Source organism: Chamaea fasciata, unplaced genomic scaffold (assembly GCF_029207755.1).
Source record: "Chamaea fasciata isolate MVZ Bird 193981 ecotype frontalis unplaced genomic scaffold, bChaFas1.0.hap1 SCAF_839, whole genome shotgun sequence".
Classification (NCBI taxonomy): Eukaryota; Metazoa; Chordata; class Aves; order Passeriformes; family Sylviidae; genus Chamaea; species Chamaea fasciata.
The window spans coordinates 1758-25573 of NW_027094924.1; the positions used below are offsets into that span (position 1 = coordinate 1758).

Here is a 23816-nt window from a genome sequence, read left to right on the forward strand (position 1 = left end):
CCCAATTTCCAATCCCAAATTCCCCAATTTCCAACCCAAACCTCCCTGGGCCGGGCTGAGGCCGTTTCCCTCTTTTCCCGGCACTCGTTCCCTGGATAACCGGGATGTGCTGGGAATTCCCACGGGGCTGTGAGCACAGAATTCCCAAATTCCCCAGGCCGGGGAAGAATTCCGAGGGCGCCGAGTCCCAGCCGAGCCCTGAGTGCCCCGAGCAGGAATTCCCTGGACACCTCCGGGGACGGGAATTCCCAACCTCCCGCCGAGGCCCGGCCGCCCTTTCCGTGGGGAAACCGTCCCGAACCTCCCAGCGGATCCGGAGGGATCCGAGGCCCCGCCGGCATTCCATGGGCCACCATCCCACAATTCCCAGCTCCTGGAGAGCTTTGGGTGGGAAGGAGCTCAAAGCCCGGCCGCTCCCAACCCCTGGACGCCTCCCGCCATCCCGGACCGCTCCGGCCCTTCCCGGGACATTCCAGGGATCCGGGGATCCTCTGGGAATTCCAGCCCCAATTCCCAGTCCCTGTGTCCCGTCCCCTCCGTCCCTTTCCCAAATCCCGGCTTCTCCCGGAGCCCCTCCAGGCCCTGGAATGTTCCGGAAGCTCTCCCGGGATCCTCCCCTTCTCCAGGAGAACATTCCCGGTTTTCCCAGCCTGGCTCCAGCCCTTGGACGCTCCCACGGACACATTCCCGGTGGGATGATCCGTGCTGGATAACTCCACCATTCCCGGCTCTCCGTGGCTCCACCGGCCCGGGAGCAGCTCCTTTCCCAAAGCTCCTTCCCAAAAAATTCTCCCCCGGAAACTCGGGCCAGGCTTTGGGAATCTCCTGGATCCTCCTCCTTCCAGGATCCACTCCCAAGGTCCAAAAATCCGGGATGAACCAGGATAAAAGTCCCGGTTCCCCTCTGGACACGGGAGTTTTGGGACGGTGGGATGGGATTGCTCCACCCTCCACGTCCCACACAAAGGATCCCCATTCATCCCACATCCTCCAGAGCCTTGGGAACGTCGTTCCCGTGGGACTCCCGGCCCAGGAGCAGCTGCAGCGCCACGATCCCGGGAATCCCCGAGTTTCCTTCCTTTTCCAGGATCGAGGAGCCAGCGCAGCCGCGTTTGGGATCGGAGGCACCAGAAACCTTCTGGGACGGGGTCAGGGATCCCCACAGACGGATTCTGGGATCGGTGGCACCAGAAAACTTCTGGGACGGGGTCAGGGATTCCCACAGACGGATTCTGGGATCGGTGGCACCAGAAACCTTGAGGGACGAGGCCAAGGAGCCGCCACAGAAAATTCTGGGATTGGTGACTCCACAAATCTTTAGGGATGAAGTCCAGGACCCACCAGAGATGATTTTGGGATCGGTGGCACCAAAAACCTTCTGGGACGGGGTCAAGGACTTCCCAATCCCAATTTTGGGATCGGTGGCAGCAGAAATCTTTGGGAACAGAATCAAGAACCCACCAGGGATGGGTTTGGGTTTGGAGACCCCATAAATCCTTTGGGATGAGCTCCGGGATCCACCAGAGCCCATTTTGGGTTTGGAGATCCCATAAATCCTTTGGGATGAGCTCCGGGATCCACCAGAGCCCATTTTGGGTTTGGAGATCCCATAAATCCTTTGGGATGAGCTCCGGGATCCACCAGAGCCCATTTTGGGTTTGGAGATCCCATAAATCCCTTGGGATGAGCTCCGGGATCCACCAGAGCCCATTTCGGGTTTGGAGATCCCATAAATCCTTTGGGATGAGCTCCGGGATCCACCAGAGCCCATTTTGGGTTTGGAGATCCCATAAATCCTTTGGGATGAGCTCCGGGATCCACCAGAGCCCGTTTTGGGTTTGGAGATCCCATAAATCCCTTGGGATGAGCTCCGGGATCTCCCACATCCCGGTTCCTCTTGCAGACCCCGTCCTGCTCCTCCTAAGCCCCAATTCCGACATTCCCCGTTCCGGAGGCGCCGTTCCCGCCGGGAATTCCCAGTGCCAGCCCCGGGGGTGGCAGAGCCCCGCCCTCGGCAAAGCCCATCCGGGAATTCCCGGAATCCTCTCCCAGAAATCCTCTCCCGGAATTCTCCAGCCCCACCTTCCGCTCCGAGCGTCCCTCCAGGCCGGAATTCCGCGGAATTCCACGGAACGCTCCAAAATCCAAGAGGGAAGGCCGCGCTCCCACACCCCATCCCTCGTTCCCGAGGGATTCTCCCGGGTTTTCGGGTTCGGTTTTTTCTCTCCTCCTCACCTACAGACTTGGTCCGTGGAATTCCCTTCCGGAGGGACACGTGGGGCTTCTCCGTTCCCGCCAGGACGCCGGGATGGGCCATTCCCTGGCGCTCAAACAGGGACTGGGAAGGGAAAAAAAACGGGAATGAATTCCCGGTCCGGATTGCGCCGGGAGGATGCGCCGTTCCCATCCCCACTGCCAACTTCCAGGGGTCTCTGCGGGGGCCCAGAGCCCCACAGAATTCCCGGAACTCCTGGAATTCCAGCCGGCTCACACTGATCTCCTCTGGCTCCCTCCTATCCCACATTCCATTCCCCCCTTCCCGCGGAATTCCCGGAATTCCCGCTGCTCACGCTGATCTCCGCGGGGGTGATCTTCCCATCCCTCATTCCCTGCCCACATTCCCAGGGAATTCCCGGTTAATTCCCGGCGCTCCCGCTGATCTCCTCTGGCTCCCTCCCATGCCCACACTCCCAAAGAATTCCCGGAATTCCCAGGAAATACCCTCTGGCTCAAGCTGATCTCGGCGGGAATGACTCTCCCATCCCATTCCCCCCCTATCCCGGGACAGTCCGGCCCAGTTCCCGGCCGCTCCCGCTGATCTCGGCAGGAATGACTCTCCCATCCCGTTCCCCCCCTATCCCGGGATAGTCCGGGCTAGTTCCCGGCTAGTTCCCGGCCGCTCCCGCTGATCTCGGCGGGAGTGACTCTCCCATCCCGTTCCCCCCCGTTCCCGGGATAGTCCCGGGACAGTCCGGCCCAGCTCCCGGGCGCTCCCGCTGATCTCGGCAGGAGTGACTCTCCCATCCCGTTCCCCCCCTATCCCGGGACAGTTCCCGGCCGCTGCCGGGCGCTCCCGCTGATCTCGGCGGGGGTGACTCTCCCATCCCGTTCCCCCCCTATCCCGGGATAGTCCCGGGACAGTCCGGCCCAGTTCCCGGCCCAGCTCCCGGGCGCTCCCGCTGATCTCGGCGGGGGTGACTCTCCCATCCCGTTCCCCCCCTATCCCGGGACAGCCCGGGCTATTTCCCGGGCGCTCCCGCTGATCTCGGCGGGAATGACTCTCCCATCCCGTTCCCCCCCCTATCCCGGGACAGTCCGGGCTATTTCCCGGGCGCTCCCGCTGATCTCGGCGGGGGTGACTCTCCCATCCCGTTCCCCCCCTATCCCGGGACAGCCCGGGCTATTTCCCGGGCGCTCCCGCTGATCTCGGCGGGGGTGACTCTCCCATCCCGTTCCCCCCCTATCCCGGGACAGTCCGGGCTATTTCCCGGGCGCTCCCGCTGATCTCGGCGGGGGTGACTCTCCCATCCCGTTCCCCCCCCTATCCCGGGACAGCCCGGGCTATTTCCCGGGCGCTCCCGCTGATCTCGGCGGGGGTGACTCTCCCATCCCGTTCCCCCCCTATCCCGGGACAGTCCGGGCTATTTCCCGGGCGCTCCCGCTGATCTCGGCGGGAATGACTCTCCCATCCCGTTCCCCCCCTATCCCGGGACAGTCCGGGCTATTTCCCGGGCGCTCCCGCTGATCTCGGCGGGGGTGACTCTCCCATCCCGTTCCCCCCTATCCCGGGACAGCCCGGCCCAGTTCCCGGGCGCTCACGCTGATCTCGGCGGGGCTGATCCTGCGGCTGGTGGGGCGCTGTTTCACGGTGGCCGCCCGGGAGTCGGCCTCCAGCAGCTCGGCGCGCAGCGCGGGCTCGGCCGCCGCCAGCATCTCGTCCAGCGCCTCTGAAAGCGGGAGGGGCGCGCTGAGCGGAACGCTTCGGCGCGGCCCTTGGAGCTCCTCCCGTTCCGTGAGACCCCTTCCCACCATCCCAGAGTTCTCCAGCCTTCCCTGGGATTTCCCAGGGATTCGCCGGGAATTCCAGCCCCAGATCCCAAATCTCCCCTTTCCCCGCTCCCGGGGTCCCGCCCCCTCCGTCCCTTCCCCAAATCCCGGCTTCTCCCGGAGCCCCTCCAGGCCCCGGAATGTTCCGGAAGCTCTCCCTGGAATTTTCTCTTCCAGCCGGGAAGAGGATCCCGGATCCGTCTCCAATCCTTGGGAACCTCCCGGAGGTTTCCCTGATCCCTGGGATCCTTGGGTGGCTCCCTCTGGATCTGCTGGATCCAGGGAAGGGTTGGGAAGATCCCCGGGACAATTCCCCCGGTGATTCCCGCTCATCCCATCCCCGCCGGATCCCACATTCCAGAGGGAGCAGGGAACGGGAACCCGCCGGGATGGAAAAACCCCGGGTGGGAAAATCCCGGGACGGCCTCGGGACCTTCAATCCCGGCCACGTCCACCCCAAACTTCCCGGTTTTCCCGCGTCCCTCGAGCGACATTCCCGGCACGTCCTCGGGGTGGGAACGGCGGGAGAATCCACACGGATCCGCCGGGAATTGTGGGAGAATCCACGTGGATCCGCCGGGAATTGTGGGAGAATCCACATGGATCCGCCAGGAATTGTGGGAGAATCCACATGGATCCGCCGGGAATTGTGGGAGAATCCACACGGATCCGCCAGGAATTGTGGGAGAATCCACGTGGATCCGCCGGGAATTGTGGGAGAATCCACATGGATCCGCCGGGAATTGTGGGAGAATCCACGTGGATCCGCCGGGAATTGTGGGAGAATCCACATGGATCCGCCAGGAATTGTGGGAGAATCCACATGGATCCGCCGGGAATTGTGGGAGAATCCACACGGATCCGCCAGGAATTGTGGGAGAATCCACGTGGATCCGCCGGGAATTGTGGGAGAATCCACATGGATCCGCCGGGAATTGTGGGAGAATCCACGTGGATCCGCCGGGAATTGTGGGAGAATCCACACGGATCCGCCGGGAATTGTGGGAGAATCCACGTGGATCCGCCGGGAATTGTGGGAGAATCCACATGGATCCGCCGGGAATTGTGGGAGAATCCACATGGATCCGCCGGGAATTGTGGGAGAATCCACGTGGATCCGCCGGGAATTGTGGGAGAATCCACACGGATCCGCCGGGAATTGTGGGAGAATCCACACGGATCCGCCGGGAATTGTGGGAGAATCCACATGGATCTGCCGGGAATTCTGGGAGAATCCACATGGATCCGCCGGGAATTGTGGGAGAATCCACGTGGATCCGCCGGGAATTGTGGGAGAATCCACATGGATCCGCCAGGAATTCTGGGAGAATCCACATGGATCCGCCGGGAATTGTGGGAGAATCCACATGGATCCACCGGGAATTGTGGGAGAATCCACATGGATCTGCCGGGAATTCTGGGAGAATCCACGTGGATCCGCCGGGAATTGTGGGAGAATCCACATGAATCTGCCGGGAATTGTGGGAGAATCCACACGGATCCGCCGGGGATTGTGGGAGAATCCACATGGATCCGCCAGGAAAGGTGGGATCAGCTGCCTGGAAATCCCAGGAATAACGAGACAAACTCCATGGAAATCCCAGGAAAAATGGGACAAACTGCCTGGAAATCCCGGGAATTGTGGGATCAACTCCCTGAAAACACCACGAATTGTGGGATGAACTGCCCGGATTTGCCAGGAATTGTGGGATGAACTGCCTGGAAATCCCAGGAATTGTGGGATGAACTGCCCGGATTTGCCAGGAATTGTGGGATGAATCCTCCCGGATTTGCCCGGAGAGGCTTTTTGGCTTTTTGGGATAAAGCTGGACGCCGTCACTCCCCAGGATTCCCCCGGGGAAATCCCGGAGCAGGATCCCGGCCGGGAACGGCGGGGTGGGGGATTTTGGGAAGATAAGGGATTTTGGGACGACATTCCGCCCGCTCCCGGCGGAACCCCCTCATTCCCGCAATTCCCGGCATTCCAATTCCCAGCGGAGGCGCTCCAGGACGCCGGGCCTCCAGCCCCGAATTCCCGAATTGCGGCGGAATTCCTGGGATTTCCTGCCCCGCCCCCTTTCCCTCCCCCAAGCTGGGCTGGTGCCGGGATCCCGGGAATTTGCGTTTCACTCACCCCCTTTCCTTCTCCGCATGGAGGCTTGGAACGGGAAACAAAACACAAAAATCAACGGCCCCGAACGATTCCCGCTCCCCCTTCCCGCCTCTTGCCGAAATTCCCGGGATTTGGGCCGGGCCAGCCCGGAATTCCAGCCTCGATCCAGCTGGGATCACCCTCTCCGAGGAGGGATTCGGGATTTGTCCCGGCTCCAGCCGGGGATCGTCCCCTCGGCTGGAAATCCAACGGGATCGGCCGGAATTCCAGCCCGAAACTCCGGGAAAAGCTCCCGGCCGCAATTCCCGGGGATTGGGGGATCTCGGAGCTTCCTGCCGGGAATTTGCGCTTCCAGGGGGATCGGGATGGTTGGGAAAGGGTCGGGAAGGGCGCGGGGGGAGGGGGGGAGGGGATGGTTGGGATCCATGGAGAACGGGCGGGAATCAGCCGGCAGAGCTTCCCTTGGGAATTCCCTGAGAATTCCTTGGGAAGGAGCGCGGCTCCAAGCGGAATCCCGGGAATTCTGATCCACAGGAAAAGCTGGAGTGAAGGGAAGAGTCCCTGTTTTCCCTGGAATGGCTTCAGGGAATGATGAGAATTCCCAGAAAACAAAATCACGGGAATCGTGGGGTGAGAGCTGGAGCTGCCTCCGGATCCTTCTCCCGATCCCTCTCCGGGAAAACTGGGAATCGCTGGGAGGGCGGGAGGAGGAATCCCGAGAATCCGGGATGGGGGAAAAAGCGGGAAGAAGGAGCTGGCCTGGCTCCGCTCCCACGAATTCCCAGAAAAAAATAACGGAGCCTTTGGATTGGGACTGAGGGAATCGAGGGTGGGAATTCCAGGCCCGGGATCAAGTAGATCCCGGATGATCCAGTCTGGGAATGCCGGGATGTGTCCTGATCCCGCAGGGTCCGGCTGGGAGGAGGGAGCAGGAGGAGCCTGGGGAAGGTGGGAAGGGCGTGGGAAAAAGAACTGGAGAGCTCGGAAAACCAGACGGAACGGAAAACCGGGAAGGGCACGGAAAACCGGGAAAAACCAGGGAGAACAGGGAGAGCTGGAAAACCGGGAAGGGCACGGAAAACCGGGAAAAACCAGGGAGAACAGGGAAAGCTGGAAAACCGGGAAGGGCACGGAAAACCGGGAAAAACCAGGGAGAACAGGGAAAGCTGGAAAACCGGGAAGGGCATGGAAAACCGGGAAAAACCAGGGAGAGCATGGAAAACAGGGAGAACATGGAAAAAAACATGGAAAACATGGAAAACAGGGAGAACATGGAAAACAGGGAAAGCTGGAAAACCAAGAAGGGCACGGAAAACCGGGAAAAAACAGGGAGAACAGGGCAAGCTGGAAAACCGGGAAGGGCACGGAAAACCGGGAAAAACCAGGGAGAACAGGGAGAGCATGGAAAACAGGGAAAGCTGGAAAACCAAGAAGGGCACGGAAAAACCCGGGAGAACATGGGAAGCCACAGGGAGCTTGGAAAACCAAGGAAGGTATGGGAAAAATCAGGAGAAAACCTGGAAAAGCAGGAGAGCATGGAAAAGCAGAAGGAACGGAAAACCAGGAAAGGCACGGAAAAAACCAAGGAGGGGATGGAAAAACGGGGAGAGCACGGAAAACCAGGAAAAGCATGGAAAAAACCCAGGAAGGGCAGGGAAGAGGAGAAGGAACGGAAAACCACGGAGGGTATGGAAAAAAAACCAGGGAGAAGATGGAAAAAAAGCCATGGAAAACATGGAGAACAGGTGAGTATGGGAAAACCGGGAAGGGCGTGGAAAATCAGGAGAAATCATGGAAAACCGGGAAGGGCGTGGAAAATCAGGAGAAATCATGGAAAACCGGGAGAACAGGGAGAACAGAGAAAACCACGGGGAGCATGGAAAACCATGGAAAACATGGAAAAAACATGGAAAACAGGGAAAACCATGGAAAACAGGGAAAAAACATGGAAAACAGGGGAAAACATGGAAAACAGGGAAAAAACATGGAAAACAGGGAAAACCATGGAAGGGCAGGGGGAAGGCGGGATCCTGCTGAGGCTCCAGGGTGCCACGGCCACATTCCCACGTGGAAAAATCCCAAATTCCCAGGGAAAAAAAATCCCAAATTCCCATGCAAAAAAAAATCCCCAAAATCCCAAATTTCCAAAGAAAAAAATCCCAAATTCCCATGGAAAAAATCCTCAAAATCCCAAATTCCCATGGAAAAAATCCTCAAAATCCCAAATTCCCAGGGAAAAAAAAAAATTCCTCAAAATCCCAAATTCCCAGGGAAAAAATCCTCAAAATCCCAAATTCCCAGGGAAAAAATCCTCAAAATCCTAAATTCCCAGGGAAAAAATCCTCAAAATCCCAAATTCCCAGGGAAAAAAAAATCCCAAATTCCCAGGGAAAAAATCCTCAAAATCCCAAATTCCCATGCAAAAAAATTCCCCAAAATCCCAAATTCCCAGGGAAAAAATCCCCAAATCCCAAATTCCCAGGGAAAGCATCGACAGCCTCGGAGGCGGCCCCGCTGCCAGGGACGCTCCAAAGTTTTCCTGGGAATTTCCTGGAATGCCACGAGGCCAAAGCGCCAGCGGGCCCGGGAAAAGGGAAGGGCCGGGGAAAAACCAGGAATTCTGGCCGTGGGAAGCAGGGAGCGGTGGGAGTGGAGAGGATTTCGGGGAATCTGGGAATGCGGAGCGGGATCGGGGAAAGCAGCAGGACGGAGAAATCCTGGAGATCTCCTGGGATTCCCCTGGAGCTGACCCAGAGCTCTCCTGGAATTCTCCTGGAGATCTCCTGGAATTCTCCTGGAATTCTCGTGGAATTCTCCTGGAATTCTCCCGGAGCTCTCCTGGTTCTGTCCTGGAGATCTCCTGGATCTCACCCAAAGCTGTCCTGGAGCTCTCCTGGAATTCCGGAGCTCCCCTGGAATTCTGGAGCTTTCCTGGAGCTCTCCTGGAATTCTGGAGCTCTCCCGGAATTCCGGAGCTCTCCTGGAGCTCTCCTGGAATTCCGGAGCTCTCCTGGAGCTCTCCTGGCAGGGTTTGGGATCTGCCCGGAGATGGGAAACCAAAACCTGGGAATGGCGGGTGTGGGAAAAGGAGGGAGAGCAGAGGGAGGAGGAGCGGGACGAGGAACCCGGGGAGGAAGGTGAGGAGCGGGAAGAGGAGCAGGAAAAGGGGCAGGAAAAGGGGCAGGAAAAGGGGCAGGAAAAGGGGCAGGAAAAGGAAAAGGATCGGGAGCAGGAAAAGGATCGGGAACGGGGAGAGGAGGGAGGAAGGTGAGGATGGGAGCAGGGAGAGGAGCGGGATGAGGATCCGGTGAGGAAGGTGAGGAGCAGGGAGAGGAGGGAGGAAGGTGAGGAGAGGATCAGGGAGAGGAGCGGGATCGGGGGGAGCATCGGGAGCAGGAAAAGGATCGGGAGCAGGAAAAGGATCGGGAGCAGGGAGGGGAGTAGGGAAACACTCAGGAGCAGGGAGAGGATCAGGGAGAGGAGTAGGAGGAACGGGGAGAGGAGCAGGGAATGGAGCAGGAGCAGGGAGAGGAGCAGAAGGAACGGGGAGGGGAGCTGGGGAAGGAAGAGGGAATGGAGCAGGGAACGGATCAAGGAAAGGAGCGGGAGAGGAGGATCGGGAAAAGGAGCAGGAGCAGGGAAAGGAGCGGGGATGGAGCAGGGAAGGGAGCAGGGATCGATCAGGGAAAGGAGGAGCAGGAATCGATCAGGGAAAGGAGGAGCAGGGATCGATCAGGGGACGGAGCAGGAATCGATCAGGGGATGGAGCAGGAATCGATCAGGGGATGGAGCAGGAATCGATCAGGGGATGGAGCAGGAATCGATCAGGGGACGGAGCAGGAATCGATCAGGGGATGGAGCAGGAATCGATCAGGGGACGGAGCAGGAATCGATCAGGGAAAGGAGCAGGAATCGATCAGGGGACGGAGCAGGAATCGATCAGGGAAAGGAGCAGGAATCGATCAGGGGATGGAGCAGGAATCGATCAGGGGACGGAGCAGGAATCGATCAGGGGATGGAGCAGGAATCGATCAGGGGACGGAGCAGGAATCGATCAGGGGACGGAGCAGGAATCGATCAGGGGACGGAGCAGGAATCGATCAGGGGACGGAGCAGGAATCGATCAGGGAAAGGAGCAGGAATCGATCAGGGGATGGAGCAGGAATCGATCAGGGGACGGAGCAGGAATCGATCAGGGGATGGAGCAGGAATCGATCAGGGGATGGAGCAGGAATCGATCAGGGAAAGGAGGAGCAGGAATCGATCAGGGGACGGAGCAGGGATCGATCAGGGGATGGAGCAAGAATCGATCAGGGGACGGAGCAGGAATCGATCAGGGGATGGAGCAGGAATCGATCAGGGGATGGAGCAGGAATCGATCAGGGGATGGAGCAGGAATCGATCAGGGGACGGAGCAGGGATCGATCAGGGGATGGAGCAAGAATCGATCAGGGGACGGAGCAGGAATCGATCAGGGGATGGAGCAGGAATCGATCAGGGGATGGAGCAGGAATCGATCAGGGGATGGAGCAGGAATCGATCAGGGGAAGGAGCAGGAATCGATCAGGGGATGGAGCAAGAATCGATCAGGGGAAGGAGCAGGAATCGATCAGGGGACGGAGGAGCAGGAATCGATCAGGGGAAGGAGCAGGAATCGATCAGGGGATGGAGCAGGAATCGATCAGGGGAAGGAGCAGGAATCGATCAGGGGATGGAGCAGGAATCGATCAGGGGATGGAGCAGGAATCGATCAGGGGACGGAGCAGGAATCGATCAGGGGAAGGAGCAGGGATCGATCAGGGGAAGGAGCAGGAATCGATCAGGGGATGGAGCAGGAATCGATCAGGGAAAGGAGGAGCAGGAATCGATCAGGGGACGGAGCAGGAATCGATCAGGGGATGGAGCAGGAATCGATCAGGGGACGGAGCAGGAATCGATCAGGGGATGGAGCAGGAATCGATCAGGGGACGGAGCAGGAATCGATCAGGGGATGGAGCAGGAATCGATCAGGGGATGGAGGAGCAGGAATCGATCAGGGGATGGAGCAGGAATCGATCAGGGGACGGAGCAGGAATCGATCAGGGGACGGAGCAGGAATCGATCAGGGGATGGAGCAGGAATCGATCAGGGGATGGAGGAGCAGGAATCGATCAGGGGACGGAGCAGGAATCGATCAGGGGATGGAGCAGGAATCGATCAGGGGACGGAGCAGGGACAGGCGCAGGATGCCCAAGGCCAGGGCGCATCGACCCCTCCACACCCACACGGAGACTCCCAACATCCTTCCCACGCCCACCTCAGCGGGGTGTGCCCCCTGGACAGCCGGACACCCCGCTGGACAGCCGGACATCCCGCTGGACATCCCTCTGGACATCCTCTGGACATCCATCCCTCTGGACATCTCCCTGGACATCCCGCTGGACATCCCTCTGGACGTCCTCTGGACATCCATCCCTCTGGACATCTCCCTGGACATCCCGCTGGACATCTGGACAACCCGCTGGACATCCTCTGGACATCCCCCTGGACATCCCTATGGACGTCGTCTGGACATCCATCCCTCTGGACATCCCCCTGGACCTCCGAACATCCCTCTGGACATCTGGACATCCCTCTGGACATCTGGACATCCCTCTGGACATCCCCCTGGACATCTGTCCATCCCCCTGGACATCCGGCCATCCCCCTGGACATCCGGCCATCCCTCGGGACAACCACCGGAATCCTCCTCCTCCTCCTCCCCCTCTCTCGCCGACCCTCCCACACCCTCCCACCAGCACCACCCGCCCCCCGCGGCGCGCACGCCGGCAACGAACAACACCTGGGCGAAACCGCTGGAAAAACAACACCCGGAAAATCCCAACACCCCCCCCCCCAAAAACCCCCCCGGGCAAACGCTGGGGGCAAAGCCCCCCCGAGGCCGCCGCCCGCGCCTTACCCAGCTCCTCCAGCTCGGCCGTCATGGACTTGGAGCGCAGCGTCAGCGTGGTGCTGGGGGCTCTCTTGGGGGGCGGCGGGGCTGCAAGGAACAGAGAGGGCATCTTGCACCGCCTGTCGCGGAGCTTGCGCGGCGTGGCCAGGTGCAGGTGCCACTTCTTCTCCACCGCCTGGATCTCCTCGTACTCCCGGGACGAGGAGTCGCACTGCTGCAGGATCTTATTGAGGCTGCGCGTGGACGCGAACTTCTTCATGGTTCTGATTTTATTTATTTTTTTTTTTAACCTCTTCTCTGTTTTTTTAAATTATTTTTTGGGGGGTTTTGGGCTTTTTTTTTGGGGGGGGGGTTCCCCCCCCTCCCTTCTCCCTCCCCTCCCTTCTCCCTCTCCTCCCCTCCTCCTCCACAGCGCTCAGCGCACAGTCCGAGTCATAGCCTCGGGAAAAGCGGGAATTGTGTCCGGATCCCTTTTTCTTTTTCCCCTCCCCAAACCTCCGGCAGCCCGCCGGAGCAGCCTCAGCCCACCCCCTCCCCCCCCCCCCCCTCCTCCTCCTCCTCCTCTTCCTCCTCCTGGTGAATCCCCAACCCTAGGGAAGAGTCCGGCACGGACTCATGGCCCGGGATGATCCCCAAACCTCCCGAATCCCACAATTCCCCCCTAAAACCAACCCCCCCCCCCGCCCCCCGCCCCGCCAACAACCGCCCCGGGGAGCAGCGAGGATGAGTGGAAAGCTCTTCCTCTCCCCCCCCCCCACCCCCCCCCATCCTCCTCCTCCTCCTCCTCCTCGCCGCTCCCGGGGCTGACAAAGCTGGAAGAAACGCTCCGGGGATTGCCATGGCAACGGCAGCTCCAAGGATGCCGGAGCCTGCGGCAGGCAGGGATCCAGCGGGGCGGATTCAGCCCCGGCCGGGCCCACACAGCCGCTGTCACCGCCGTGGGGTGGGGCGGGGTGGGGGGTGACACACACGCCACGAAGCCCCCACCTCGCCTTGCCCTCCTCTTCCTCCCCGGTGCCTTCAGCCGCCCCTCGGATCCCCTCGGATCCCCTCGGATCCCCTCGGATCCCCTCGGCAAAGCGCGGATGAGGAGAGAAAAAGCGCCGGGAGAGCGGCGAGGAGCGGCTCCCCCTCCCCCCACCATCCCCCGCCATCCCCCAGCCCAACCCCCCGAGCGATTATTCCCGCCTCAATTCCCGAGGATTACATTCCCCCCCCCCACCCCACCCCCCCACCCCCCCGAATTTGCCCGAGGCTGGCGCGGCTCGTGCCTCGGTGCCGTGACAGGATAATTGGAGCTCCCCTCGTGCCAGCGGCGCTCCCTCCCCTCCCTCCCCTCCCCTCCCCTCCCCTCCCCTCCCCTCCCTCCCCTCCCCTCCCCTCCCCTCCCCTCCCCTCCCCTCCCCTCCCTCCCCCGAGCCCCGCGCGCTGCGCTGGGAGCGGCCCCGATCCCGGCCCCCCGCCGTTCCCGGCTCCCATCCCCCCGCTCCAGCCCTGCTCCCATCCCCCCCCGGCTCCGTTCCTCACTCCAATCCCCTCGATCCATCCCCCCGATCCCGTTCTTTCCTCCAATCTCCCTGATTCCATCCCTGTTCCCATCCCTGATCCCATCCCTGATCCCGTTCTTTCCTCCAACCTCCCTGGTTCCATCCCCCTGCTGCCATTCCTACTCCAATCCCTTTATCCCATCCCTGATTCCATCCCTAATTCCATCCCTGATCCCATCCCTGATCCCATCCCCGATTCCATTCTTTACTCCAACCTCCCTGTTCCCATCCCTGATCCCATCCCTGATCCCATTCTTTCCTCAAATCCTCCTGTTCCCATCCCTGATCCCATCCCTGATCCCATCCTTTCCTCAAATCCTCCTGATCCCATCCCTGATCCCGTTCTTTCCTCCAACCTCCCTGGCTCCATCCCCCTGCTCTCATTCCTACTCCAATCCCCTTATCCCATCCCTAATTCCACCCCTGCTCCCACCCCTGGCTCCATTCTTTACTCCGAGCCCCTGCTCCGTCCCCCCGATTCCATTCTTTATCCCAATTCCCTGATTCCAACCCCCCGCTCCATCCCTGCTCCCATCCCCCTGACTCCGTTCTTTACTGCAATCCCTTGATTCCATCCCTGTTCCCATCCCTGTTCCATTCCTGCTCCAATTCCCTGCTCCAATTCCCTGTTCCCATCCCTGTTCCATTCCTGCTCCAATCCACCTGTTCCCATCCCTGTTCCCATCCCTGTTCCCATCTCCTGTTCCCATCTCCTGTTCCCGTTCCCGTTCCCATCCCTGTTCCCATCCCTGGTTCCATTCCTGCTCCAATTCCCTGTTCCCATCCCTGTTCCCATCTCCTGCTCCCGTTCCTGTTCCCATCCCTGTTCCCGTTCCTGTTCCCATCCCTGGTTCCATTCCTGCTCCAATTCCCTATTCCCATCCCTGTTCCCATCCCTGTTCCCATCCCTGTTCCATTCCTGCTCCAATCCGCCTGTTCCCATCCCTGTTCCCATCTCCTGCTCCCGTTCCTGTTCCCATCCCTGTTCCCATCCCTGTTCCCATCCCTGCTCCCATCCCTGTTCCCATCCCTGTTCCCATCCCTGTTCCCATCCCTGTTCCCATCCCTGTTCCCATCCCTGTTCCCATCCCTGTTCCCGTCTCCTGCTCCATTTCCATCCCCTGCTCCCATTCCCAGTTCCTGTCCCGGTGTTTCCACTTCCCTGCTTCCATTCCCGTTCCTGCTTTTCACCCGTCCGCTTCCATTCCCCTCTCACTCCTCTGCTCCCAGCCCTGCACTCCCATCCCTGTGTTCCCATCCCTGTGTTCCCATCCCTGTGTTTCCATTCCCTGTTCCCTGTTCCCAAATCCAGGGAATGCCAAAAAACCAACACGTCCCAAATCGGTGCATCCCAAAAATGGCCGCATCCCAAATAATGACGCATCCCAAAAATGAGCACATCCCGAAAACGGGCGCATCCCAAAAATCGGCGCATCCCACAAATCAGCGCATCCCAAAAAATCAACACATCCCAATATTGGAGAATCCCAAAAACCGGCGCATCCCAAAAAATCATCACACCCCAAAGACCGGCGCATCCCCAAAATTGTCACGTCCCCAATATTAATGCATCCCAAAAACCAGTGCAACCCAAAGAATGGGAACATCCCAAAAAATCAACACATCCCAAAAACGGGAACATCCCAAAAACGGGAACATCCCAAAAACGGGAACATCCCAAAATATTAATCCATCCCAAAAATGGGAACATCCCAAAACCGGATGCGTCTCAAAAGGCAGCACATCCCAAAAATCAACGCATCCTGACCCTGGCGCATCCCAAAAACCGGGGCATTCCCAAAATGGAAGCATCCCAAAACCGGGACGTATCCCAAAAAACCATCACCCACCAAAAAATTGGCGCATCCCAAAACATGGAAACATCCCCCAAAACTGGTGCATCCCAAAACCCAGCACATCCCAGAAATCATCGCATCCCAAAAAACGGGAACATCCCAAAAATGGAGCTATCCCAAAAAATCAACACATCCCAAATGGGCGCATCCCAAAAATGGAAACATCCCAAAAAGTGATGCATCCCAAAAAAATGACACATCTCAGAAATGGGAGCATCCTAAAATCTTTGCATCCCAAACAGGAATGCATCCCAGAAACCTGCGCGTCCCAAAAATGGGCGCATCCCAAAAATCAGCGCATCCCATAAAACGACACATCCCAAAAATGGGAATATCCCGAAAAAATGGCGCATCCCAAAAATCGGCACATCCCAAAAAATGGAAACATCCCAAAAGTTGGTGCATCCCGAATGGGCACATCCCAAAAATCGGCGCATCCCAAAAATCGGCGCATCCCCAAAAATGGGAACATCCCAAAAATTGTCACATCCCATTAACCAGTGCATCCCAAAAACTTACACATCCCAAAAAGTGGGAACATCCCAAAAACTGGTACATCCCAAAAACCAGCGCATCCCAACAACAGGAACATCCCGAAAATCTTTGCATCCCAAACATTAATGCATCCCAAAACCGGCACATCCCAAACATCAACACATCCCAAAAAATCTGCACATCCCAAAAAATCGGCACATCTCAAAAACCGGAACATCCCAAAAATGGAAACATCCCAAAAATTGTCGCATCCCAAAAATTGTCACATCCCAAAAATTTCCACATCCCAAAAATCGGCGCATCCCAAACATCAACACATCCCAAAAAATCGGCACATCCCAAAAATCTTCACATCCCAAAAACCGGAACATCTCAAAAATCGGCGCATCCCAAAAAATGGGAACATCCCAAAACCTGGTTCATCCCAGAAATCGGCGCATCCCAAAAATGGGCACATCCCAAAAATTGTCGCATCCCAAAAATCTTCACATCCCAAAAACCGGAACATCCCAAAAATCGGCACATCCCAGAAATCATCACATCCCAAAAATCGGTGCATCCCAAAAATCAGCGCATCCCAAAAATCATCGCATCCCAAAAACCAGAACATCCCAAACATCAGCGCATCCCAAAAACCGGAACATCCCAAAAATCGTCGCATCCCAAAAATCGGCGCATCCCAAAAATCGTCCCATCCCAAAAATTGTCGCATCCCAAAACCTGGTTCATCCCAAAAATCGGCGCATCCCAAAAATCGTCCCATCCCAAAAATCGTCCCATCCCAAACATCATCACATCCCAAAAACCGGAACATCCCAGAAATCATCGCATCCCAAAAATCGTCACATCCCAAAAATCGGCGCATCCCAAAAAATCGTCGCATCCCAAAAATCGTGGCATCCCGAAGATCGTCGCATCCCAAAGCCCGGCGCATCCCAAAGCCCGGCAGCCCCGCCCTTTCTGCCCGGACCTCTCCCCCTCCCGCTCCCCTCCTGCCCCTCCCCCAAATCCCAGGAAAGGCCCGGAATTCCGGGAAGGATTCCCGCCTACCCTTCTTGCGGCCGCCCTCCTCGGCCTCGGGCTTGCGGCTGACGGACACGACTTTCATCAGGAGGCGATTCCCGCCCTGCCGGATCAGCGCCACCACCTGCTTGTGCCCCACCTTCACCACGTTCACGCCGTTCACCTGCCGATTCCCAAAAAAACAAACCAAACCGCCGTTAAAACAAAAGCCCGAAATTCGGGATCGGAATTCCCGGCCGGGGAAAAAAGGGGGAAAATAAAAATCCCGGAAGTCGTTCCGCGTCGAACTTCCCGCTTCTCCCGCGTTTTTGTGGCGGTCGGGAGGAGTTTCGTGCTGGGAGATTCCAAAACAAAAATGGGATTTTTTTTTTTTTTTTCCCGGGGTTTTTGGAGGTCGGCCCGGGAAATGTTGGGAATTCCCGGAAAGGCTCAAAATCCAGGAGTCAACCCCGCAAAATTCCCGGATTTTCCAACTATTCCCGTTTATTGTGGGGCTGTTGGGATTTGCCACGCGGCGATCGCAAGGAGGGAACGGGAATTCCTGTTTCCTCCTGGGACGCCCCCCCCCAAAAAAATGGGATTTTCCCGGGTTTTTTGGAGTGTTTGGTCAGCCCTGGGAATGTTGGGAATTCCCGGAAAGGCTCAAAATCCAGGAGTCAACCCCGCAAAATTCCCGGATTTTCCGGCTTCTCCCGTCTCTTTGCGGCAGGTGGGAGTCACCGCGCGGAGATCCCGGGGAGGAAACGGGAATTTCCTCCGGAAAGGCGGCAGCGGCGGGAGGAGGAACATTCCCAGCCCTCCTGGGCTCCAGCCCTTCGGATCCTTTCCAGCGCCGGAAATTCCCGCTTCTTCCGCCTGGGATCGGCGGGCTGCCCGCGCTCGGGGATTTCCCGGGAATCCGCTGCTTCCAGGAGCCTTTGGACCCTCCGTGCCTCCCCAGAATCCCGGGATTGGCTCGCGGAGGAAGCCGGGATCCGCGGGATCGGGGAGCGGCTTTTCCCCGCCCCGTTTCCCCATTCCAGGAGCCGGAATTCCCTGGATCCCGGCGGATCGGGATGGGATCGATCCCGGCTTTTGGGATCAGCTGTGGCTGCCCCTGGATCCCTGGGAGGGGCCAAGGATGGGATTGGGATCCAAGGGCCTTTCCCAGCCAAAGCGTTCCAGGATTTTACGGAATTCCCTCCCTTCATCCCAGGAGAAGCCGGAGCTGCCGATGATCCCAAACATTCCCGGGAATCCCGAGTTCCCGGAACGGGCTCAGGGCCGGATCCGTGGGAAAACCGCTCGTCGGGAATTCTGGGATCATCCTTTCCCCGAGGGGAAGGAGCAGAAATCCCGGGATTCCCATTCCAGAGAATTCGGGATTCTCCGGATCCCGAAACACTCCCGAGGATCCCAGCCTGGAATTCTCCCACCCCTCCATTCCGTGGGCGGATTCCCACGGGATTTCCTGGAATCCCTGGAACGGTTTTCCAGGGAATTCTCTCTCCTCAGCTCCATCCAAACTGCTGGAATTCCACACCCCCATTCCAGAGGCGGGAATTCCGGGACGCTCCTCCCCTTTTCCCGCCTCCTGAGTCATTCCCAGCTCCCGTCCCAATCCCCATCCGGGATCCGCCGGAGGAATTTCCGGGAGCTCGGGAATTTTGTCCTTCCGGGATCTGCCACATCCAACCAAAAAAAAAAAAAAAATCCGGGAGAAATCCCAAAATTTCTGGGAAAATTCCCTTTTTTCCCCAAGGGAATTCCCAAGCCTGGAACCTCCAGGAAATTCCCGAGGTTTTTCCCCCTGAGCCGTTCCCGGGTTGGGAAGGAAATCCTGGAAATCCCGGGGAGCATTCCCGACATTCCCAGCGCTGACCCACGGATTGGAATTCCCTCGGGAATGGGGATTCCGCTGCCCGGCCCATTCCGGGCCATTCCTGGAGGGAATTTCTCCGGGATGTCCCATTCCCGCTGCCCGGCCCCTTCCCGGCCCATTCCCGGAGGGAATTTCTCCGGGATGTCCCATTCCCGCTGCCCGGCCCCTTCCCGGCCCATTCCTGGAGGGAATTTCTCCCGGATGTCCCATTCCCGCTGCCCGGCCCATTCCCGGCCCATTCCCGGAGGGAATTTCTCCGGGATGTCCCATTCCCGCTGCCCGGCCCCTTCCCGGCCCATTCCCGGAGGGAATTTCTCCGGGATGTCCCATTCCCGGCCGGGCTGGAGGCCTCTCGGGCCGCTCCCTTCCCCTCGGGATCGAATCCCGATCCCCACGCGGATCCGGGCGGGGATCGGTCGGGAGCCGTCGCCCGATCCCGTTTATTCCCACCCCAATCCCGCCGTTCCCCGAGGAATTCCAACAAAAGACCCTCGGGAGGAGGCGAGCCCCCCCCCCTTCGCTCCCACGGAATCCCGCCGGGAATCTCAATCCCGGAATTCCTCCTGCTCCCAGCCTGGACTTTTCCCCTCCGGAAAACCTGGAGAGCCCAATCCTCATCCCGGAATTCCAGGGGCTGAGCAGAATTCCCAGAGTCCCGTGCGGGGATTTTCGGGAGCCGCTCTGCCGAGGCCCGGTAATTTGGGAAGGGATATTTTTAGGGATTCCTCTCCTTGGTTACGGCGTTCCGGAGGAATCCGAGCTCAGATTCCATCCCGACTCGGAGCAGAACATTCCAGCTTTTTTGGGGTTTTTTCCTTGCACCAGAATATCCCAACTTTTCAACATTCCCGTAAAAACCAACCGAAGCTGCCCCAGCCTCTTCCCTCTTTTTTTCTTTTAATTTTTTTTTCCCAAATTCCCGATGATCCCGAATCCCGGCTTTTGATTTTTCCTCGGATCGTTTTTCTTGATCGACCTCCCACGCTCCGGAGCCGGAATTATCCGCATTTCCGGCTTTTTTTTTTTTTGGGCTTCCTGACCTTCCCAGCGAGGGGAGAGAATCCGGGAACGTTTCAGCTCTCCCGAATTCCCACAATTCCAGAGGGGGAATTTTTATTTTTAATTTTTTTCCCCCTCCCTCCCCTCTCCTGGATGTTAAAAACAACCTGGAATTCTGGGATGGTGGAATGCCTGGGACTGGGTTGGCCCGTTCCCACCCCATGCCCAGAGCAGGATTGTTCCTCCTTCCCGAAGAAAATCACGGAATTGCCGAGGTTGGAAAAGCCTCAGAGATCACCGCTGACCCACATTCCCAAATCCCGGGCTTTTTTAACGTTCCCAAGGATTTGACTCCGCCACCGCCCCTTCCGAAGCTTCCCGACCTTTTCCATGGAGCAACATTCCCGAATATCCCGTCTGGGGCTACCCAGGGGATTCTGGGATCCCATTGTTTTTTCCCTCAAATTCCCGTTTTTCCTTAAAAAAACCCCCTCCGGACAACAATACAATCCGTCCCGAAATCCTGGAATGATCCACGGATTCCCAGCCGCGCCCGTGTCCCAAATCCCGGGAATTCCTTCAGCAATCGGGGAATTCTCACGGAAGCGGTCCAAGTTTTCCGTTTCCATGGAAAAAAAGAATTCCAGGATTTAAAACTTCCCCAGGATACGGGGGAGGGGACAAAAGGCTGGAATTGGTGGAGTTTCCTCTGGAATTCCGGTGGGATTTCCCCACACCGGGCAATTCCAGCAGCGGGAATTTCCTCCCGGAGCCATTCCTGGATCATGGAATTGCTGAGCTTGGAAAAAGCCCTCGGAGATCAAATCCCGGAATTCCCAGACGTGGATCCGAATCCCCCAAATCCAGCGGGGCTTGGGATCCCTCCAGGAGGGATTTTCCCCGTTTCCAGCCGTTCCAGAGGCTGCTCCTGGTTTTCCGGGAGGAATTCCCGCCGTTCTTTCCACCTGGAAAACTCCTGGAAGTTCCATGACCTGAGGGACTCTGGATCCCTCTGGATCCACACCCGGAGAATTCCAGATCTTCCTGACCCAAACCTGGAGAATCCCAGATCCTCCTGATCCCAACCTGGAAAACTCCCGGGAGCTCAAACATCTGGAGAATTCCAGATCCTCCTCATCCAAACCTGGAAAACTCCGGGAAGTTCCATCACCTGAGGGACTCTGGATCCCTCTGGATCCAAACCTGGAAAACTCCTGAAAGTTCCAACATGTGGAGAATTCCAGATCCTCCTCAGCCAAACCTGGAGAATCCCAGACCCTCCTGATCCCAAACCTGGAGAATTCCAGAACCTCCTGATCCAAACCTGGAGAGCTCCTGGAAGTTCCATCACCTGGAGGACTCTGGATCCCTCTGGATCCACACCCGGAGAATTCCAGATCCTCCTGATCCCAAACCTGGAGAATTCCAGATCCTCCTGATCCCAACCTGGAAAACTCCCGGGAGTTCAAACATCTGGAGAATTCCAGACCCTCCTGATCCCAACCTGGAAAACTCCCGGAAGTTTCCTGACCTGGGGGACTCTGGATCCCCACCTGGAGAATTCCAGATCCTCCAGATCCAAACCTGGAGAATTCCAGACCCTCCGGATCCCCACCTGGAGAATTCCAGACCCTCCGGATCCCCACCTGGAGAATTCCAGGTCCTCCGGATCCCCACCTGGAGAATTCCAGACCCTCGGGATCCCCACCTGGAGAATTCCAGACCCTCGGGATCCCCACCTGGAGAATTCCAGACCCTCCGGATCCCCACCTGGAGAATTCCAGACCCTCCGGATCCCCACCTGGAGAATTCCAGACCCTTTGGATCCCCACCTGGAGAATTCCAGACCCTCGGGATCCCCACCTGGAGAGCTCCCGGCAGCTCCTCAAGGACACAGCGAACCCTCTGGATCCGCACTCGGAGAACCTCTGGAGGTTCCCACGGCCTGGAGGACTCTGGCTCCTCCCGATCCAGAATTCCAAAACTCCCGGGAAATTCCCTCCCTCCCTCTCCTGCCCCAAAGGTTCCGGGGCGAGGGGCGGAGGCCGGGGGGGCTCACCTCGATCAGAAAGTCGCCCGTGCGCAATCCCGCTCTCCAGGCCACTCCTTCCACGTCCACGGACTCCAGGTACTGCAGCGCCGGGAACGCCGGCGTGGGCGTGAACTCCTCGATCGGCGTCTCGGCTGGAAAACACGGAGCGGGGAGGTGAGGGCGCGCCAGAGGGAGCCTCCGCGAGGGAACGGCCGCGCACGCCGGCAGGCGCGGGATCGCGGAGCGGGAAAAGCCGCCGGAGGACGAGCGGCCAGGACAAGCCCGATCCGTGTCCCCGGGCGCCGCAGGCGCGGCGATCGGAATGCCAGCGGGAACGGGCGTTCCGGGAGGGAATTCTTCCCAACGTCCAGCGGGGAGGTGACCGGGAAGAGCCGGAGCTCCCCTCGGCGCGGCCCCGTTCCCACCTCAGTGATGGGATCCGAGATGGGATCCAGCATGGAATCCAGCATGGAATCCAGGATGGGATCCAGCATGGGATCCAGCATGGGATCCAGCATGGAATCCAGCATGGAACCCGAGATGGAATCCAGCATGGAATCCAGCATGGGATCCAGCATGGAATCCAGCATGGAATCCAGGATGGAATCCAGCATGGAACCCGAGATGGGATCCAGGATGGAACCCGAGATGGAATCCAGGATGGAACCTGAGATGGAATCCAGGATGGGATCCAGCATGGAATCCAGCATGGAATCCAGGATGGGATCCAGCATGGGATCCAAGATGGAATCCAGCATGGAATCCAGCATGGAACCCGAGATGGAATCCAGGATGGGATCCAGCATGGAACCCGAGATGGAATCCAGGATGGGATCCGAGATGGAATCCAGCATGGAATCCAGCATGGAACCCGAGATGGAATCCAGGATGGAATCCAGCATGGAACCCGAGATGGAATCCAGGATGGAATCCAGCATGGAACCCGAGATGGAATCCAGGATGGGATCCAGCATGGAACCCGAGATGGAATCCAGCATGGGATCCGAGATGGGATCCAGCATGGAATCCAGCATGGAATCCAGGATGGGATCCAGCATGGAATCCAGGATGGAACCCGAGATGGAATCCAGGATGGAACCCGAGATGGAATCCAGGATGGAATCCAGGATGGAACCCGAGATGGAATCCAGCATGGGATCCAGCATGGAACCCAGCATGGAATCCAGCATGGAATCCAGGATGGAATCCGAGATGGGATCCAGCATGGAACCCGAGATGGAATCCAGCATGGGATCCAGGATGGAATCCAGGATGGAATCCGAGATGGAATCCATCGTGGAATCAATGAAGGAATCCAAGATGGAATCCGAGATGGGATCCAAGATGGAATCCATCATGGAACTAACGATGGGATATCAACCGTGGAATTAATGACGGAATATCAACCATGGAATTAATGATGGGATATCAATTACGGAATCAGTGATGGAACCACTGATGGAATCAGTGCTGGAATCCAGGGTGGAACCCAAGGTGGAATCAACCATGGGATCGATAATGGGATCGATAATGGGAATCCAGGGTGGAACCCAAGGTGGAGTCACGGAGTCGTTTGGGTTGGAACATCCCTTGGAAAATCCCATCGGCCCCAACCATTCCCAAAGCCCCTCCCCCCCCGCCCCACATTCCCACGTGCCGCGCCCTCCGGTTCTCTGGACACTTCCAGGGATTGGAACTCCCCGAATTCCCTGGAAAAATCCACCGGGCTGGAGCACGCTGGGACAGCGGCAGGTGCCGCTCCAGGAATTCCCTGGACACCTCCGGGGATGGGAATTCCCAACCTCCCGCCGAGGCCCGGCCGCCCTTTCCGTGGGGAAACCGTCCCGAACCTCCCAGCGGATCCGGAGGGATCCGAGGCCCCGCCGGCATTCCATGGGCCACCATCCCACA

At 58.2% G+C, this 23816-nt stretch overlaps 1 protein-coding gene across 2 annotated transcripts in view; it reads right to left on the bottom strand.

Moving 5' to 3' along the window:
• Window positions 1-394: 394 nt before the first annotated feature.
• The window catches only part of LOC136305957 (protein SPT2 homolog), a 39994-nt gene continuing 16572 nt past the window's right edge, over window positions 395-23816 (bottom strand). Inside the window, exons 3-8 of one of the 2 annotated variants that reach the window (XM_066209290.1) lie at window positions 21933-22057; window positions 17041-17176; window positions 12099-12179; window positions 6182-6205; window positions 3820-3947; window positions 395-2338 (exon numbers count right to left, since the gene is read on the bottom strand). In XM_066209290.1, coding sequence (XP_066065387.1) covers window positions 977-2338; window positions 3820-3947; window positions 6182-6205; window positions 12099-12179; window positions 17041-17176; window positions 21933-22057 — 1856 coding nt within the window. In that variant the 3' untranslated portion in view covers window positions 395-976. The remainder of the gene's footprint in view (window positions 2339-3819; window positions 3948-6181; window positions 6206-12098; window positions 12180-17040; window positions 17177-21932; window positions 22058-23816) is intronic. The other variant, XM_066209291.1, reaches the window with a different exon arrangement.